The 21,516-nt window shown below is 40.3% G+C and overlaps 1 protein-coding gene, 1 non-coding gene and 1 pseudogene across 2 annotated transcripts; 2 read left to right on the forward strand and 1 right to left on the reverse strand.

The window, feature by feature from the left end:
• The first annotated feature begins 10,915 nt into the window (after positions 1–10,915).
• Positions 10,916–11,021, forward strand: LOC145641341 (small nucleolar RNA R71). The gene has a single exon (XR_014115378.1). It is a non-coding gene; the product is annotated as a small nucleolar RNA R71 (small nucleolar RNA).
• A 4,064-nt stretch (positions 11,022–15,085) lies between these two features.
• LOC145638880 (glutathione S-transferase L3-like) lies at positions 15,086–18,629 on the forward strand. Its single transcript, XM_081689934.1, has 10 exons — positions 15,086–15,217; positions 15,321–15,395; positions 16,075–16,135; positions 16,249–16,332; positions 16,852–16,950; positions 17,042–17,144; positions 17,250–17,326; positions 18,027–18,134; positions 18,244–18,324; positions 18,441–18,629. Exons 1-10 carry the CDS (start codon positions 15,207–15,209, stop codon positions 18,447–18,449), a joined length of 708 nt encoding a protein of 235 aa, XP_081546060.1. The 5' UTR covers positions 15,086–15,206; the 3' UTR covers positions 18,450–18,629.
• LOC145638879 (dynamin-related protein 4C pseudogene) lies at positions 18,440–21,063 on the reverse strand (annotated as a pseudogene).
• Between the last annotated feature and the right edge of the window lie 453 nt (positions 21,064–21,516).

Here is a 21,516-nt window from a genome sequence, read left to right on the forward strand (position 1 = left end):
AGAGATAAAAGAGGAAGCAAAACTAAGTAAAAATGCTTAGAAAAAGGGCCAAACAAGTGCAAATGAGGGGAGAATCCTTAGAGAAAAAGGATAAAAGAGTGGCATAAATGCCACTCATCAAAATCCCCCACACTTGCCTTTTGCTTGTCCTCAAGCAAGGAATACTAAAACAAAAAGACAACACACACAACAAGCATAATATGACAAGGGTTAAGAAAATCAATCAAGCTTCACGATGGGAAATGTTCCAAATGGACTCTAACATAGGGACATGAATCAAAGAATGCTTACTTTTCTCAACTCAAAGAGGGGGAACACGTTCTAAGATGCTCATGGTTGAAGGAGACAAACCTAAGCTAAGCGTAGAGAACTAATGATTTCATCCTCTACCCTAGCTCCAACCAAGACGGTCCGCGTTCTCTCCACTAGCTTCAAATCATCCCCAAGTTAGCTCCTCATGATTCCTCGAGGGAACCGGAAAAAGAAATTTTATGTGGAGTCATAAGGTTATCCCGACATCTCAACTATGCACACTCTTTCCATAGGGTTGAAATCTATCTCCCTCCACCGTTCTTTGACCGCACTTCTCCAAGTCCAAGGGTCTTAACTTGGGTTGTAATGTCATGGCTAGGGGTTAAGGTTGGGAATTAATTTGAAAATTTTGGTGGCAAATCCTAAGTGAAGCAAAAGAGTGGCCATCTCTCAAGAACAACCTAAGAATTGAACCTAAACTCAAATTACAACCTTCAATACAAAATTTCACAACATTACCTCATTTCTCTCATCATTTTCTCTTTCTTTTCTTTTTTTTTTTTCCTTCAACTTTTCTTTCTTTTTTTTTATATTCTCCCTTTTTTTTCTTTTTTTTTTCCTCTTTTTTTTCTTTTGGACTTCATACGTTGCATCCTTCCTCACAAACTTTTTGCAAATATTTTCTTTCATGAACAACTTTCAAAATCTCACTTGAACCAATATTCACAACTTTCTTGCCCTAAAACCAACACTCTCGAATTCGAACCTCAAAAGCCAATGCTTCACTAACTACAAGGGTTGGTAGAACATAGGCCGATAGGTTTGTAATATGGCTAGATCAAGAAAGGGGAATGAGGCCCAAATTGGTTAGCAAGTGGGTGGATGTAAAAATGAAAACCAAATTTGTAACAAAACACAAAGAAAACAAAGAAAAATGAGAATAAATGCCCTCTTCCTCCTTTAAAGTTGTTTGGTCACGATCTCGGGAGCTAAATACCAACACAAAGATTAAGACATGCATAGTTAAGGATCCAAAGCGCCGCTCACAAGAATGATGAAGGCTAGAACAAATGACGCTCACACGGGATAAAAAATAAGCAAATACCAACCAAGGGAATCCTATTCACTACGGAGAGCAACACCATCTTACCACTTTCCCGTGAACTAGGGGGTTCAAACGTCATCAAGAGTTCTAAACCGGGCTACCTTAGCTTATAATGTGTCTAATTCAACCTTAAGCATTCTTAAACCGTGTAAACCCTCATCAATTAGGAAGGTAAGCATTCAAAGTCATGTCATCAAGAAGGAACACAAATTCTCGAATCCAAATGAATGAGCAAATCCACATAAAAAATATTTCAACTTGCCATAGTCATGCTTGTTACACAAAAGAGAACAAGAAAAACACACAAAAAGGAGGAAGAAATTAAAAAGGTTCACAATCGAGGCATGTAAATCAAATAAATCCCAATCGACATACAAGTGATCGTTGATATCAACATCAACGATCCCAGGTTCCTTGGAACCAAAATCAATCAACCTCGAACCATTCAACTCTTCCTAAACTAGACCTAAACTAAGCACTCAAAGAAAAAGAAAAAGAAAGAGAGGAAAGGTCTCACCGAATGCCGCTTGAAATATACGACAAGGTAATATATCCAATCTCACCAAGGGAGCTAGTGTTGTTCCTTAACGTCCTACATCTCCGCTTCAAGCTTCAATAAAGATGAGCCAAACAAAAGAAACTACAACAAAACAAGAAAAGGTTAGAAAACAAAGAAAAAGACTAAAGAAATAAACAAAAAGAAGAAAAAAAAATAAATAAAAAGCTATCTACAAAGTTTGGATTAAGGGGATTTGGATTTTCGGGAAATTTGGATTTGTTTTTTCGAGAGCATCTCCACCTACAAAAACTCAGGAATCATCAAAGAAAATCATCAGAAATCAGCAAAAATAATCATAAAACATCATCATCATCACCATATCACCACATCAATATCATCACAACATCACCATCTCATCACATCACCATCACAACATCACCAACATCATCACCACCGTCACAACGCCACATCAATACCACAAGGCCACTATCCTCACTATCCTCCTTATGTGCAAGCAACTACCCTACCACTCTACCTTCCTATGTACACTTCAACCAACCAAAAGGACATCCTCCCCCACACTATTCGTTTGCTCGTCCCGAGCAAAAGTGACAAGTGAGAAGATCGGGGGGGGGGGGGGGAAGATCCCTCATCACTGGTTATCATCTCCTCGCCCCCTAGCTAGGTTGAGGGGGGTTGTTAGGATCAAACCCGGGAGTGTCCATGAAAGGGTGAAAGGGTTGGTTAAAGTGCTCATAGGTCCACCCTTGGGCACCCCAACCACCATCAAAAGGAGCGGGGGTGGATGTGGATGCCGGGTCATAAGCCGGATCACACCCACCCGGACGATAGGGGTCGTATGGGGGGTGCCAACGCGTTGGGTAGGGTCAATGGGACCTTCCCAATAGGAGTAGCAAGGGGGAGGGTTGGGGTGTTGAGGGTCATAGGGTCCCCAATGATTGACCGGACCCTCTTGAGGAGGGTGGTAAGGGTAGTTCACATAGGGCGCTTGAATGCCCGCTTGCACAAGATTGTCATAATTTGCCCTCGCGTAGTACCCCCATTGCTCAATGGAAGCTTGATTGTCTCGACGGATATCATCGAGGGTACTACGAAGGGCATTGAAATCAAAAGGAGGAATGGAAGAAGAAGAAGAAGATGCCTCACCTCCCCCGCTAAGGGGGGGAATGATTTGCTCTTGATGGAGGACCGGTGGAGGTTGAGGAACTCCACCCCGAGCTCTAGTTCGCCTCAGCTCATTGGGGATATTTTGCTGAGGGATCTTCCATTTGAGAGGAGCGGAGTGGTCCACCGTAGTGAGGTCGGGGTCCGGGAGGACACACCATTCGATCTCCCTATCGACCAAGAGGATGAAACGGCGCTTGCTATTAGTGTAGTTGAGGAAGCGACTGTGACGGAGGGCGCTTATGGAAAGAGCATAGGGAGGGAACTCGTCGGTGAGCTCTTCTAGGGTTTGGTGCACGGGTGGGAGCAATTCAATTTGATCTTTGTATGCTCCATTCTTCAAAGAAAGAGCAATGATAGTAATCATGCCATCCATAAATATCTCATCACCGAGACGGTTGTCCCTAGTATCCAAGAGCCGTTGGATGAAGGTGGAGGAGCATTGAAATTTGAGCCGTTGAGGATTATCGGCCAAGAATAGGCAAGCAACCTCAGCTCGTCTTTTACCATGGAGCCGAGGTTGGCTTTGAAGAACACGACATATTGGAGAAGCCGTACAAAATACCTCAAGGCTATATGAATGATGTTGTTGACCTTTGAGGTATTGGTTTGGAACCTATCCTTGTTTGTGATACTCCTCCACCACTCTTGCTCGTTGTAAGGAATGCGATGGGAGGAGGTCATTTCAGACGGGTGATCAAGGCCGGTGGCGTGCCAAAAGAAGATCTCATTTAGATCACTTTCCGTTAGAGAGTGATCCTCGTTGAACATTCTGAAGTGAATCATGAGTTGAGGATCCTCATCGACATCTTCCAGCTCAAAAACTTCCTTGCGAAGAGAGGCAAGGAATTCCAAAGTCATACGCTTGTAAGTGTGAGCGTGGAGATGAATGAAGTCACCCCATCCAAAGTTTTGAGCCAACCTTGTCACCTCATCCAATATTCCCAGCTTCCTCAAAGTTTGAGGGCAAAAGAACCTTGTAGACCTAATCGGACGCTTGACGAGTGATTCATATATGGGCCAAAATTGCTCGTCCGAAGCAATAATGCCATGATCATTGATGCCGGGAGGAGGTGGGAATTGCGGTCCTGACGATTCTCCCACCCTCTTCCTCTTTGACTTTCCTTTTCCCTTGCCGAACATCTTGATTCTACAAATTCACCAAGAGCATATCATTAGAACAAATTGATAAGAAATGACATAAGAAGCCAAGTACTTAGCCAAGGTAAAAGTGTATGCATGAGAGTATACAATTCAAGGCATGCATGAATACATATGAACCAAGGTTTGAATAAGAATTCCTATGTCATTCCTATATTAGTCCTAACAAGGTCTAGGTGAAATTTGGCATGATGTCCCCTAATTTTCATGATATCCATTCATCAAACCATCAAAACAAACCAAAACAATGAATAACAATCTCCAACAACATCCAACTCATGCATTTCTCAATCATAAAATGGTAACATGAACACCCTAGTATGAAATCAACAATCAAAGACATTGAGATCAAAATAAAACCAAGGAAAACATGCATAATCATCATAACAACATGTTCTACTATCAACAACCAATCAATTGCAACAAGTCAATCCAAAGAACCACATGAATCAAACAAGTTATTACTAACAATTTCAAGAATACCATAATTCACACTTAAATATGTAGAACATGGTAAAACTATAAGAAATTAAAGAAATAAACTTGCAAAAGCTAGGACAAACATACCACAATTGATTGGAAGGAAGTAAAAACCCAAAAACACCAAAGCACTTAAACCCTTGAAATTGGGGAAAATGGAAAGATGGGTTTTTTGTGAGGAATTTTTGGTGGAGATTGTAGAAATTGAGTAAAGGATGGAAAATAAGTGAGAAAGGGTGAAGATTGGAGTGATTTTGATGGAGATTTGAGGTTGTAAGGGGAGGTGTAATGGAGGTTTAGAGTGAGAAGGAGAAGAAAGAAGTAGGTGACGAAAATGGGAGTTGTGGTCACGAAAATACAGCAAAATAGAACTTATGGCAGCAATTTTTTTTTTTTCAAATCTGAAGAGAGGTTCGGCCGAACCAAGGGTATGTTCGGTCGAACCACAGTGTAAGTTCGGTCGAACTCCCCTTTGGTTCGGTCGAACCATTGCCAAAAATCAACTTTCTGAAATCCGGGCAGAAAGTTCCAGCAAAATCGCAAAAAGAGAGGAGTGACCGAACCCAGGAAAGTTCGGCCGCACTACAGTGTAAGTTCGGTCGAACCATCCATGGGTTCGGTCGAACCTCTGCAGGAACTTCAAATTTGCAAATTCTGGCAGAAAGTTGCTGAAATTTTTTAAAAATTAAGGAGTGACCGAACCCAGTAAAGTTCGGCTGCACTGTAGTAAAAGTTCGGTCGAACCTCCCAGGGGTTCGGTCGAACCTTCTGCCAGAATGCAATATTTTTGTTTTTGGCAAAATGTTGCCATAAATCCTTGAAAATGCTGCAGTGGCCGAACATGAAGTGGTTCGGCCAAACTCCCATAAAGAATCACACAAGTAAAAATAGTCCTTAACACACATCTAAACATCATACAATCATGCTAGATGCAAAGCATATCTAAAACCCAAGCACAATCAAAACTCAAAAATCCCAACAATCCAAAGTTGTAGATGGAAAAATAGAAGCAATATGAAAAGAAAAAGTATAAAAGGGTTAGAAACTCGGGTTGCCTCCCGGAAGCTCTTTTGGTTAACGTCGTTAGCTCGACGTTCTTTGAGTTGATCAAGGAGGGTTGAATTGACGATGCACATCAAGAAGTGTCACAAAAATCGGTTCATCACTTGGGAATCCTTCATAATAGGGCTTGAGACGGTGACCGTTGACTTTGAAAGGAGAGTGGCCGTCTTGGGAGATTTCGTAGGCTCCATATGGAAACACTTCCGTGATAATGTACGACCCACTCCACCTTGACCTAAGTTTTCCCGGGAAAAGCTTCAAGCGGGAGTTGAATAGGAGGACTTTTTGGCCTTTGACGAATTCCTTCTTGACAATTTGAGCATCGTGCCAAGCCTTAGTTCGCGCCTTATACATGCTTGCGCTATCGTAGGCATTCATCCTCAACTCCTCTAACTCATGTAGCTCTAGAAGCCTTTGCTCACCCGCACTATGGAGATCAAAGTTGATTTGCTTGATTGCCCAATGCGTTCGATGCTCCATCTCCACGGGCAAATGACAATTTTTCCCATAAACAAGCTTGTAGGGAGTGGTCCCTATTGGAGTTTTGAAGGCGTTCCTATAAGCCCATAGTGAATCAATAAGTTTGGAGGACCAATCCTTCCTTGTCCTAGCAACCGTCTTCTCCAAAATCACCTTGAGCTCTCTATTGGTGACCTCCGCTTGACCATTCGTTTGAGGGTGGTAAGCAAGCCCTCGCTTGTGAGACACCCCATACTTATCAAGTAGTCGAACGAAGGTGTGGTGCTTGAAATGCGATCCCCCATCACTAATTATTGCTCTTGGAACACCAAATCTCGGGAAGATCACTTTCTTGAAAAGATTGACCACCACCTTAGAGTCATTCGTTGGAGAAGCCACGGCCTCCGCCCACTTAGACACATAGTCAACGGCGACCAAAATATACTTGTTCCCATGTGAAGAAATGAAAGGGCCCATGAAGTCTATAGCCCACACATCAAAAACTTCAAGCTCAAGGATGGGGTTTTGCGGCATTTCATCCCTTCTAGAAATATTCCCCATCCGTTGACATCTATCACAAGTTTTGACAAATATCCACGCATCCTTGAATAGAGAAGGCCAAAAGAGCATAGATTGAAGGACCTTTGAGGCGGTCTTTTGAGCACTCATATGCCCACCGCAAGGAGAAGAGTGGCACATATGGAGAACACTTTGAACCTCGTCGTTGGGGACGCATCTCCTCAACAAACCATCGACCCCTCTTTTCAATAAAATGGGATCATCCCAAATGTATCTCTTGGCCTCATGCTCGAGTTTTCGACGTTGTTGCGAAGTGAAATCCGGCGGTATGGCACTACAAGCTAAGTAATTCACAATATCCGCATACCACGGCTCCGATTTCACTTCAAGGACATAAAGCACATCATCTCTTAGAGCGTCCTCTATTGGCAAGCCATCATCTTCAAACCTTGCACCGCCCAACCTTGAGAGGTGATCCGCCACCACATTCTCGGCTCTCTTCTTGTCTCTCATCTCATAATCGAAGTCTTGGAGGACTAAAACCCATCTCAACAACCTTGGTTTAGCTTCCTTCTTCCCTATCAAATATTTGAGAGCCGAGTGGTCGGTATACACAATTGTCTTAGAACCAATGAGGTAGGTTCTAAACTTCTCGAATGAATGGATAACCGCTAGGAACTCGTTCATTGAGAGTTTTAGACAAATAATGTATGACATGAAGTTTCCCATCCTTTCGTTGTCCAAGAACCGATCCAATGCCCTCGTCGCTTGCATCGCACATGAGCTCAAATGAAAGAGACCAATCCGGACCTTGGACAATAGGAGCGGTGCAAAGGGCTTCTTTCAACCTACAAAAGGACTTATGACAAGCATCATCAAACACAAACTCCTTATCTTGTTGCAATAGGGATGTGAGAGGCTTAGCGATCATTGAAAAATCTTTAATAAAGTGCCGATAGAACCCGGCATGGCCAAGAAAAGACCTCACTTCCCTCACGTTGGTGGGGGGAGGAAGTTTTTCAATGACCTCAACCTTGGCTCTATCAACCTCAATGCCGGCATGGGAAATTTTATGCCCAAGAACAATCCCACTTTCCACCATAAAGTGGTACTTTTCCCAATTCAACACGAGGTTAGCCCTCTCACACCTTTCTAAGCAACGAGATAAATTAGATAGACAATCTTCATAGGTGGCTCCTCCAACGGAGAAGTCATCCATGAAGACTTCTATCTCATCCTCAATCATATCACTAAAAATGGACATCATGCAACGTTGGAATGTTGCGGGGGCATTACAAAGCCCGAAAGGCATCCTACGATACGCATAAGTACCGTAGGGGCATGTGAAAGTCGTCTTCTCTTGATCCTTTGGGTCAATCGGGATTTGGAAAAATCCCGAGTAACCATCAAGGAAACAATAGAAGGAATGCTTTGTAAGCCTTTCCAACATTTAATCAATGAACGGTAGTGGAAAATGATCTTTGCATGTACTTGTGTTAAGTTGGCGATAGTCAATACACATGCGCCAACCGGTAACAAGTCTAGTGGGTACTAGTTGATCATGATCATTTTTCACTACCGTCATGCCCCCTTTCTTAGGCACAACTTGCACGGGAGATACCAAATCACTATGAGAAATTGGGTAAATAATTTCCGCATCAAGAAGCTTAGCCACTTCCTTCCGCACAACCTCTTGCATGGAAGGGTTAAGCTTTCTTTGCCTTTGCCTAACGGGTTTGGCATCTCCCTCTAGATCAATTTTGTGCATACATAAAGATGGACTAATACCTTTGATATCATCAATGGTATAACCCAAAGCTCTCTTGTGTTTTCTCAAAACATTGATCAAGAGGGAGGTTTGCTCCTCCGTTAGGTTAGAATTTACAATCACGGGGAAAGACTCATCGGGACCAAGAAATGCATACCTCAAGCCCAAAGGTAGAGGTTTCAAGTCTAACTTTGGTGCTCCCTTACCATTGGGGCTCTCTTCTCTTTCTTCAACTTGAAAGAGGTCATGAATGTAAGGAGCCTCTTCTTCCATGCTCGCGCCCTTGCACTCATTCTTGCTTTCCTCAAGCAAATCCTCATAGAATTGTATGTCTTCTTTGTAAGTACCTATCTTTGATTCATTCAACAACACACTTTCAAGAGGATCATTAGTAGCATGCAAGTGGGAGCGAGAAAATTCATCAAGAACCGTATCAAGAACATCTACCCTAAAGCATTCACCACTTGAGGAGGGTTGTTGCATGACATTATTTAAATCAAACTCAATATAATCATTGTCAATTTTCAAGGATATCTTCCCCTCCTTTACATCGATGATAGCTCTAGAAGTAGCTAGAAATGGCCTACCCAAAATTATAGGAATCCTCTCATCCTCATCCATCTCTAGCACATAGAAATCCACGGGGAATGTGAACTTTCCTACCTTAAGGGGAATGTCCTCAACTTTGCCCATGGGGAACTTAACGGAACGGTCCGCTAGTTGGAGAGTAATGTTAGTGGGAGAGAGGGTTCCTACACTAAGCTTTTGGTAGACGGAATAGGGCATGAGACTCACACTTGCTCCTAAATCACACAAGGCTTTATCAAATTCAATGCCATTGATTGAACAAGGGATGGAAAAGTTACCCGGATCTTTCAATTTGGTAGGTAGTTTGTTGGAAAGAATTGCACTACAATTGGCGGTCAAACTCACCGTCTCACACTCCCTTCTCCCACTCAAAAGATCTTTCAAAAATTTGGAATAGTGGGGCATTTGCTTCATAGCATCAACAAAAGGGACGGAAATATGCAAATTCTTAATGACTTCCAAAAACTTCCCAAATTGGGCATCAAGTTTAGCTCTCACAAATCGTTGTGGAAAGGGTAGTTTCTCTTCTCTAGGTTGGCGATTTAGGGACAAGGGGGTGGCTTCTTTTTCCTTGGGCACCTCAACATGTTTTTCCTTCTCAACACTCAATGGCTCATTGGGTTTTTCACCCTCATTCTCTAACTCCACCTCTTCTTGGGGTTCTTCCTCAATTAAAGGGTCACTCCCTACTACCCTCCCACTCCTTGTTGTCACGGCATACAAAGGTTTTGGGTTGACTCCTTGAATTGGGATGTGAGAAGAAGAAGAAGAAGAAGATGAAGAAGGGGATGAATTAGATGCAAGTTGAGCAATTTGGGTCTCAAGCATTTTCATATGAGCATTGATTCGTTTTTGGGCCTCTTCATGTTTCTTTTGATCCTCCTCACGCATTTTTAAAAGAGCATCTAATTTAGCCATCACGGGATCTATTGGAGGGGCTTCAAGTTGAAGAGGTTGTTGAGGTGGAGGAAGTTGGGGTTGATGGAAACCCGGAGGCCTATTAGTTTGGGCATAGTTAGAAACAAATTGGCCCCTATTGCCTCCGGTGCCTTGGTTAGGAACATTGTTTTGTTGATTATTTCCCATGTTACCTTGGTCACCAAAATTTTGATTTTGATGGTCATGGTATCGGGAATTAGGTTGTTGGTTTTGATTACCATACCCCCTTTGGTTAGAGTAGCCTCTTCCATTGAAATTGGAAGGGCCTCCCCCACCATGGTATTGGTTATCATAACCACCACCACTTTGGTTCCAACCACGGTTTCCACCTTGATTCCAATTCCCCATTTGATTGGAGTTTGGCCTCAAGTTTCCTACATTTCCCATTCTAGGAGAAAAATTCATAGCATTGACATTTTCCATATTACCATCATGTTCATGGGAAGGGGGTTGAACTTCACAAGCATATACACAATGAGAGGTATCATGATCATAGGTTTCACAATTATAACAAAACATGCATCCTTGGGGCATTGTATTGTAAGAAGAGGGGGAGGAAGTATCCATACCATTGCCTCCCTTGGTTGAAGGGGAGGTATTACCATGAGGGTTGGACCTTTCTTTCATCAATTCATCCATTTGCTTGGTCATTTTGGAGATTTGGGTAGAAAGGTTATTGATTGTGTTGGCTTGCTCCAATGCATAAACACCCTTGCTAGAAGTAGCATCCCTTTCTCCTTCGTACCAATCATCATAGTGCTTTACGGCCTCCTCTATAATACACTCCACTTCATGCTCTCCTTTGTTCATGATTGGACCACCAGCCGCGGCGTCTAGACTTGTTCTTCCTTGAGGTGTGAGACCTCCATAGAAAGTGTGAATGAGTTGATACTTGGGTATCCCATGGTGTGGGCATTGACGTTGAAGCTCTTTGTATCGTTCCCATGCCGCACTTAGAGACTCACCACTCTTTTAGCGAAAACCTTGAATCGAAGACCGAGCCTCGGCGGTCTTCCTATGGTTATAAAACCTCCTCAAGAAAGTCGTAGTCACTTGGTCCCATGTCGTGAGAGAATTAGGGGGCACCTCCTTCTCTAGCCATTCTAGACCTCTCCCAATTAGCGAAAATGGAAACATTTTGAGGCGAATATATTCTTGAGTCACTCCATTGGCCTTTATTGTGTCACAATATTTCTCAAACTCTTTTAGGTGCTCACGAGGACTCTCAAACTTTCCACCCGAGAAATGTTTCCTCTCAATCAAGGCAATCAAATTAGGCTTGATCTCGAAATTGTTGGCTTGAGTAGTAGGAGTTAGGATCCCACTTTGCGCTCTAAAAGCTTCGGGGGCCCCCAAGACGACTCAAAGGCGTATTCTCTCCCATTTTAGAACCTTCTTTACTCTCAAACTTATAGGTTGAGAAAGGGTTGATTTCTGAACTCGAAGATGATTTAGGGCTATCTAATTCTTCACTTGAGGGTGAAGAGGGTGGAGTATCTTCTAATTCTCTTACTCCTCTCGTTGGAGTGTGGGAATTTCTACTCCTTGCTCTTGCTTCTCTTCGAAGTAGGGACAAAGACCTCTCTAGCTCTGGATCGATGGGAATCAAAGATCTTGAGCGGGTTCGTCCTCTGTTCATACAACAAATCTAAGAAGAACGTAAGCACTAACAAGTAACAAAAGTAGCAAACACTAGAAAATAAAGATGAGATAGTCTCAAACAAGCAATGAAATAGCAATGAAAACCGTCTCCCCGGCAACGATGCCAATTTGACAAGGCAATAATCGTGTCGTCGAGCGACTACACCTAAATCAAATGAATTTATAACGCTCTACTGACCTAATACGTGTATAGGGTAAATAGAGGGGTCGAACCACAGGGAGAAATGCTTAAGCACTGCATTCATTACCTAGGGTCTAAGCTATCTCGGAATAAGAAGTGTGAATAACTAGAAGGTTAAACTAAGAATGAAATGGATTAAAATTAATATAGCTAAGCACCAAGGGAAATGGGTAGGTGAAGTTGACGCTTGATCATGCAATAACAAAGTAGCAAATCAATGGTAAACTAAACATGCATGAATACCAAAGTAAAGGGGTCCAATTTAACCGCCTTCCGGGGTTAATTGGTTTCTCCTAACATAGCCTCTATGTTTCCACATTAGAACCATATATTAGAAGGTGCAAACAAAGAATTATCGATAGTAATGAATCTCAACTAAGTCAACTTCCGTTACTTGTTAGTAAAGACTCATCTTTGATCAACTAACAATGTACACTTGCAAGAAAGACCAAAGAATATCAAGCATGCAAAGACTTTAATCACCATTAACATAACCCCAACATTATAAGCATGAACAATTAGCAACTACACCATCCCCACACCCTTTGCTAGGTGACTACTCACAAATCATATTGAAAACAATATCAATCATCAAATCAATAAGCATCAACATGATTAATAAGCAAAGAAGAAAATTCAAAGCAAATAAGCAAAATAAAAAACAAAGGTAAAGAGAAAGAGTAAGAGATTGCTCATTAATTGAAGATGAAGGTCTACAAAGGATTGAACAAAACTCCTTCTTCAAAATCCAAGTTCATCAATGAAGAAAACCACACTTTCTCTCTCTACCAATGAAGACTAATAGTGTTTCTCTCTCTAGATTAAGCTAAAATGTAGAAAAATTAAAACTAAGTTAATCTAATCTTCAAAACGTTCTAAGATGGGACTTATATAGTCCGTAGAGAGCCAGCTGATAAAAGGAGAGGTCCGACCGAACAAATGGGAAGGTTCGGCCGGACTATAGGGTAGGTTCGGCCGAACCATGGGTAGGTTCGGTCGAACCTCCCTGATCCTGGTCTGGTCGAACTCCTGTGGTTCGGCCACTCCTGCAAAACTGCCAATTTTCATCTTGCCCCTGCCTCAACGTTCGGCCGAACCACTGAGCAGGTTCGGCCACACCTTCAGGAGGTTCGGCCAAACCTCTTATGAATCATGCTTCCTCCAGCTTCCCTTGAGCTTAGCTTCCTCCTCTTGAAAATCCCGATGGTCCTACAAAGCATAAGCATGAAAATCACAATAAGAACAAAGCGAGAAGACTAAGAAAAGGGAAGATAAAGGAGAGAGAAAAGAGGAAGCAAAACTAAGTAAAAATGCATAGAAAAAGGGCCAAACAAGTGCAAATGAGGGGAGAATCCTTAGGGAAAAAGGATAAAAGAGTGGCATAAATGCCACTCATCATCATCCCTTTCCACACCCTCCACCACAATCCCTTTCCCCTTATCAGTTTTCAGGACAATATGGTGGATCTGACTCCTCACCACTGTCACTGTAGTTTAACAGTGTATTTCAGTCCAATGGACTCTCTGGTCTATTATCCAGCCACAAATCATCCTCTTCAGTTTGAATATGTGGATTTGTGTGATCTAGATTTGGAATAGGGAAAATTTCAGAGTTAAAGGAAGTGAAAGGAACAAGGTCTTGGGAGGTTGGATCTAGAGGTGAAGTGGGTACTTTTATGGTTTTTTTTCTGCTTTGGTTTCCTTTTAGGGCTAGGATGGGTTGTGTTTTGTTGTTGTGTGACTGTTGAAGAAGTACCAGTCACACCTTCAGATGCAGAAGCATTTTTCTTGTTGGATGCATGTGTTTTTAATAAAGTATTATGTGGGGCCCTCTTTATTTGAAGTTTCTTAGGTAGAACTTCACTTTCCAAAGGTTGACAATATGTTTGTTGAATTGGTTGGTTAGAGGGATATAAGTTTGAAATTTCAACACCAGGCCACCACACACATACACTTCAATACACCTATATTGCTTACATAATTTTGTAACTCCAACACCTCAAGATCTGAATAAACCTTCCTCAAACCATTCACCAAACTATGACCAAGAACTAAGTAATACAGAAACTCTATGTTCCCAACACCATCACACTGCTTTGCAAAATCCTCTAACCACCACCAACACAACATATCAGGGTCAATGTTAAATGTCCTCCCTTTCCCACCCAAATAAACCAACTCCCCATTTGCAACAGATTTAAAAGTCCCACCATACCAATATTTCAGAGTAATAGCAGCAAAAGGGTCTTCCATTTACCCATTTCCAACAATAAAGCAAACAAATTTCAGCCAAATAACATACAAAATCAACTTTCAATTTCACATTTCACCAATTTAATTACATCAACATACAAAAAAAAAAAAAAAAAAAAAAAAAAAAAAAAAAAAAAAAAAAAGGAAAACATGCAGTAAACAATTCAACTACACATGTTAATCCCAAAAATCAAATTCAATTAAATTACACATTAACAAACCAAAAATAGACAATTTAGAGCAGTAAATATCAAATTAACCAAAATAAGGCAAGGTTTTTAGGGCACATACCTCCAAGCGTACACCTTGGATTGCAGGACCACCAATTCCTCACTGTGAAAAATCCTCGCTGATTTCACCAGGTACGAATGTAGGTGAAGCAATTCAGAGCAGTAAATGGAGGAGAGAGACCTACGCAATTTAGTAAATAGGAGGGATCGCAGTAAATTTTGATGGAGAGTGAGGTCGGCAAGCTCAGTCATTAATGGTGATTGACACAAGTGGTTGGGCATTTAGGAGGGAGATAAATTTTGAGAGGGAAATGACCCGTGTAAAAGTCAAGAGACCTCAAAATAAAAAGTGTTGACTCCCGTAGTCGGTTGCCTGTTACATAAGTGTAATTTGGGAAGATGGGGGATAAAGGTTGGTGTAATCTGGAATAATCAAAAGGTTGGTGTATTTTGAGAGAACCGGACAAAGATTGGTTTATTAGAAGTAATTTTTCCATTTAAAAATAGAGCGTAAGTATTTAGTCAAATTGAAACATGGTTTGTATTAAAAAGAAAAAATTTACTCCGTATTTTAAAACAGAAAAGTACTTAGCACTTAGCACTTAGCACTTAGCACTTAGCAGTTAGCACTAATCTTGTACAGTGACATGTGTCATGCGTTTTGTTTGGGGTTTTACTAAAGAATTGAATTGAATTCTGGAATGATGTGTAGACGACTAGACGTTACACAGCTTACAGGTTGGGGTTATAAATTTATTTCATTTCTGCATTCTTCTTTCTACTCTCCTCTTTTTGAATCTTCCCAATTTTTCATCCAAAATTAGAAGGACTTACATACGTCATCCCTCTCGTCAGCTTTCTGCCATGGCTGCACCGTAAGAAAATTCTCTTATTTCTCATTTCTGCTAAATTGCATGCAATTTCTACATTTTATTTGTAATTTTGATTCAAATTTTTGTAAATTAATGGTGTTTATAGAGGCGCTAAAGTTGCTCTTCCACCAACTCTTGATTCAAAATCACCGCAACCTCCTCTTTTCGACGGAACAACTAGGTGCTTCTTCTCTCTTTCTCTCTTGCTTTTTTTTTTTTAATAAATATTTTGTGTTAGTGTTTTTTATTATTATTTTATTGGTGATGATATTGAAATTCTGCTGAATTTTTGTCATGCTCTTGATTTATTATTCTTAATTCATAGTATTATTAAGTAATTAATTAATTTCCATCGCACATGTTAAGCATAAATTATTATTTTTATATAATATCACAGTTTAGGCCTCTAATCATGAAATTAAGTTTTTGAGTGAGTTGGGTTTCAATTATCATAAAAATAAACCAGAATAAAGATGTTTCTATCTCTAATTCTAGGAGTCCTATTCCCTGATAAGTTTAATATCGATTTGTTAAAGATGCTCCTTTGGTTTGGATTTAGCTTGGTTGAGTCAAATTTGGGTAAAGAAAATTCAGTTTGATTTCGGTGTAGTTTAGGCCAATATAGGTTTTGTCCAGAGGTGTCAAAACCCGACCTGACCCGATAAACATCTATTTAGATTTTGATTGGCATGGAAACAATATTTTAAGTTTCAAATAAACCCGACCTGACTAAACCCGACCCGGACACCTGAATAGGCACCTCTAGTTTTGTCTAGTGATGATTGTACAATTAAAGGTTTAGCCAATTTGGTTTGATGATAAGAACTTCATAATTTATGTTTCGAACTTGAATTTATCAGGTTGTACACTGCCTACACATGTCCTTATGCCCAGCGTGTCTGGATTGGCCTAAATTACAAGGTTTGCTTTCCATCTTCTTCCATTGTTTTTTTAAGGTCAAATTTAACTATGTGAAGATTTGTTAAGTGGCCTGCTTCTCTGACTCTTGTATCATATGTTCTGCAACTTTACAGGGGTTGCAGGATAAAATCCAATTGGTCCCCATAAGTTTAGATGATAAACCAACATGGTACAAGGATGTTTACCCTCCTGCTAAGGTAAGTCGTCACACTGATCAAGTCACAAAAGTCTTTAATAGATTGCAGTATACTGCTAACTATCTTGCTCGAATCGCTGCTATGCTTAATTATTAAGTGCTTTCTTTGACAGAAGACAACGGTTATGCATATAAGGGAATGACCATAGTCTAAAGTGATCAAACATTTTAGAGTCCCTGCTTTATTGCTAACTCCCTTTTGCTTTCTGTGCTTTTATAGTTTTATTTTGTTTTAGATAATAGTATGCAGTTTATCAGTCCTTAAAAAGAGCCTTCAAGTGAGGATTCCAGGGAGCTGGAATATTATTAGTAGCAAGTTGAAATAAATAATCTTAGGTGCATTTTCCCTGGTAAAGAAAGAGTGATTAGTATATTTTTCCCAAGTCACAAACTAAACATGTTTCCTAACTGCAGAATTTGTGTTCATTTTTTGTGTCTTAGCCTTTTGGACAAGGGCGTTATATGTATGTACTATTCTTTTCTATCAAAGAAGATAATTTAGCATTATTATTCAATATAGGTTCCTGCTCTGGAGCACAACAATGAGGTGAAGGGAGAGAGCCTTGATTTGCTGAAATATCTTGATAGCCACTTTGAAGGACCTAAGCTTTTTCCTGATGTAAGCAAGCCTCTTTGCACATCATGTATTGTTGAAGTTCCAGTCCTAGCTTACCTTCTAATTGGGATTTCATGTAAATTAATGCACGCAGGATCCTGCTAAAAAAGAATTTGCAGAGGAGTTATTGGCCTATGCTGGCACATTTGGTGGAGCTGTTCTTTCTCATCTCAAAGGGGGTCCTAACAGTGAAATGAGTACGGATTGAAGGCCTTTTTTTTTGTTTATTTTATTTTATTTTTAAGTTTCTCCATGTTTCCTAATGCGAAGAAATCCAATTGTTTATTTTGTTACCTTTGTAGTTGCTGCCCTTGACAAATTAGAAGAGGCTCTTGCTAAATTTGATGATGGGCCATTCTTCCTGGGCCAATTTAGTGCGGTAAGTTAAGATAACAATACTTCTTACAAGTTGAACATAATTTTGTGCTAGTTTTTGTGGATTAATCTAATAGAACAAGTTGATTGGTCTAGTGAGTTGATTAAATATTATACGAAATTATTTATCATATGCTTTTGTTTTCTTAAGTAGCATGCTATGATGCTATCTGATTTAGCATTCTGAATGTGTTTACTGTTTAGTTTGCATTCAACAATAGCTTTATCGTAATTTCATTTTTGTTGAATGTGCCGCAATTTGACTATGCCCTTTCTTTGGTTAGTGAATTTGAACTAAGTTTCCATTTGTAAGTTTAATATGAAAACACAATGAAGTTGAAGCTCAATAAATGTGAGCTAACTGAACAAATGTATTTTCTCCATAAAACTTGAAGTTCCCATGTCCACAGCCTAAAATCGCAAGACCTAAATTTAGCATTGTTCGTTAGAGTGTCTTCTCTTTAGTATTTCCATAGCATCATTTTCATTGAGCTTCATTCCCCCAGGATGACATAAATGCATCGATTAAGCTGCAATATTATTAGTTTGTATAATACAGCATAATAATTGGACTGAGGAAGTAGTAGCTTACAGTGCTACAGGAACAGATCACATTACCTGCTTTTAAATACTTCAGTGTCTCAAAGTGCTACTCTGTATTCGGTAAGGATCAAACTATTAATACAAACCAAATTTCATTTCAGGTGGATATTGCCGTTGCTCCCTTTGTAGAAAGGTTCCAGCCACTGTTGTTAGAGTTGAAGAACTATGATATTACATCTGGGAGGCCTAAGTTAAGCACATGGATTGAGGTATGATCCTTGTTACACTTCATGATAATGAGGTAGCAACATGCTAATCGGGTGAGCTTGCAAATGTGGAATTTATTTCTTTAGTTCTAATGCTGAAACATACATACAGGAACTGAACAAATTGGACGCCTACAAACAAAGCAAATGGGATATCAATGAACTCACCTCTGCCTTCAAGAAGCGTGTTTTGGTAAGGCATTAACCATTTAACTTCTTTAAGACCTAATTCTTAGGCTGTTGTCTCAGGATTTTGAGACTTTTAATTTCTTAATTTGCTTCTGAGATGTCCTACAATCTTGTGCGCAGGGACTGTGAGGTCTCATTTTCTTGTTGGCTGAGATGCATTACCCGGCTGCTTTCTTCTTGAATAAAGCGAAGAGCTATTTGAAAAAACTTACCAGACCAACTGTAATAATCATGCTATTTAACTTCCCTATGCTTCAAGTTTAAATAGATATTGGATATGATCATATGAAGTCATGTTTTTACTCTACAGTCTTAACTAAACCTTCTATAATCAAAAGTATGGGGAAACATGCTTGCATGTCAAAAACATGGATTTCATTACAGATATCAGACACCATATTTATTAAACATCGGGATTTGTTTATTATCACTTCATATTGTTTTAAGGTTTAGATGCAATACCAGATCATTCATACACCAAAATAAAGCCTAAAAATAACAGGAGGGCTTACAAATTAGCAGACTGACATAGGACTTGACGCAATTTAAAAATCTATGACATTGGACTTGGATTCACTTAGCTACTAGTAGTAACAGCAATCCTGTCCATAATATTAGCGACCTTGTCCTTAGATTTCTTGAGCAACTCAACACTCTTGCTTAGCTTCTCTCTTTTTCCGGCAACAGCTGGTGACTCTTCCAGAAACCTCTCAATGCCGCTACCATAACCTGGACTACCCATCAGCTCACCAATAATTTCATTTTCGAGCTCTTTATCCACCAGATTATGAATACTCAGTAGCAAATGCAGTGCCATAAAATCCACCAATCTCCTTAGTACAATTTGCCAATAAGCTGTAACCCTCATTTTCATTTCAAAGGCTGGCTGCAGAATGTTTTCAAACTTTTGCAAATGATGAACTGCCACTTCCCCCATGCCTTCGATTTCCATACTCCTTTTCCTTGTATCATTCACAGTTTTAGTGAATTCGGCTAGGTTTTCCATAAGATTGTTACACTTCACCATGTACTCTGGATTGCAAGTATAATCAGCAACTTTTTCCATCTCTATTATCTCTTTCACTCTACTCAATGATTGTCCCTTCATTTTCAGAATCATGTTCTGAGCAGCTCTCCTTGTTGAGGATGCTAGCTGGGGGTAATTCTCAGAGTGTTGTCCTAGAACAGAGAGGACAATCTTCTCGACATAATCCCAAACTTTGCAAGCAAAATCTTCTGGTATTACTGATATCTGGTTGATCTTGTTTTGCATAATGTTGAGGAAAGCTGCACGAGGGACAAAGTTGGGGAGCCCGATCCCTTTCGCCTCCTCAAGCACTCGAATCTCTTCCACCAAAAAATCTTCATCCTCATCATCATTGTCAACCCTTTCTTTGTCCATTAGTTTACAGGAGAAGTCGTTGAGGAATTCTGCAAGACGAGCTGTGCAGTGCATTTCTCTGTCATCAGGATACTCTTCATACTCTCCTCTGACAAGGATTTTCCTGAGAGACTCCTTAGATGACCCCAGTATCTTCATGAACGCGGTCATTGCTTCTGCAGGAGAGGAGAGAGAGCTAGGGAGCTTATTAAGCTCAGTAATGCTAGAGTTTAGCTTGTCATTGATCTGCTTCACAATCCGTGGCAAGCACCTTGCGATGCTAGTTGCCTGGATTGCTGTGAGTTTCTCAGCAAGCACTGGAACCCCCACCATCGATTTTTCGATCCTCGAAAGCTGGGGATGAGACTGAAACAGGGAAACTTCCTCTGCTCTAGCTTCTATGTAAGTCTCATCACCAATTCTATTCCTCACACAGACATAACCCAATCCGATTCGCACGTCATCAGTGGTGACCTTCTCAAGAAGCCCCTCGGGTGCTTTATCTGCCTTGGTTACGACTGCCAGAGTTCTCTCTCCTGACTTGTCCACCTTCTGTGACATCCGAATGGACTCACAAGTAGAGAAATCAACGGCAGCTGAAAGCACGTTCAGAATTATGCTCTCCTCTGGAGTAATATACTCCATTATGATATCATGTATCTGCTCATATATGTTTTCCGGCTGACCTTGCACGGCCACCCGGGTAATACCAGGGAGATCAACCATAGTAAGGTCAGGCACACCATTCTTCTTGACTACAAGAGTCAATGGGGTGTGAGAGATTCCCTTCCCAGAGCCAGCAATCTCCCACGTGGCAGATTCAATGGATTCTGCCACGTTTTGCTCATCCGTGTCAACAGACTTGTTGAGGTACTCCAGACACAGGTTTGGAGTAGGACTGGGGTGATGCTGAAGGCGCATGATCAAAGGCACCCTAGTGCAAATACCTTGACCTCGTGGGAGGTTAATGCCAGCAAGTGACTCGAGTACACTTGATTTTCCGGAGGATTGATCACCCACAACAACAATGGTGGGTAGTTGGATACCCTCTTTCATAATATTAAGGTGACGGAGGTCATCAATGGCGTCGAGGAGTGGTCGTATTTGGCTGTTGTAGGAGGAGATTAGTGGTGGGTACTTGGTTTGCAGGGGATGCTCATCAGAATTGATTACTGTAAGTGTTTTGGTCTCTTCCATTTTTTAACTTTTGAGGAGGAAATTCAATAAGGAAAATGTGAGAGGAAGAATATAGAGAATTGGTTGAGGAATTATGAGTGTGAGTGGATGCTTAAATAGAGCTCCTTTTGGTTTAAATTAAGGAAAGGAGAGCCAGAAAGGTTGTGGGAAATTGCAATGAAGGCTGAAAAAAAAGGGAATAACTTTTACTATAAAAATGACTTTAATTGACTACAAGTCGTATTAAAGTCAACTACAGTACTGTGTTTTGCTTACTCTTGAAGTTGTTAATTTTAGTGTGTTGGATGAACTGTGATTTGCTTACCCTTGAAGTCGTTACCTTTATTCGGACATTATTTTTAGGTTTTGCATTAGTATACTCTTCTATTAAGGAAACGCCAAGTACTCTATATATCCCCGTTTGCCCCGTGGTATATATATATATATATATATATATATATATATATATATATATATATATATATATATCGATATATATATATATATATCGTACGATGCCCGGGTTGTTTATTGAAAATAAATTTTAATCTATATGTCGAATTTTAATCTATACTTCATTGATACAAAATTAGTTAGGAATTGATGTGCTTTTGTGACGATTTGCTATTTTTTATCAAA

The sequence above is a fragment of the Chenopodium album genome, chromosome 7 (assembly GCF_948465745.1).
Source record: "Chenopodium album chromosome 7, dcCheAlbu1.1, whole genome shotgun sequence".
Classification (NCBI taxonomy): Eukaryota; Viridiplantae; Streptophyta; class Magnoliopsida; order Caryophyllales; family Amaranthaceae; genus Chenopodium; species Chenopodium album.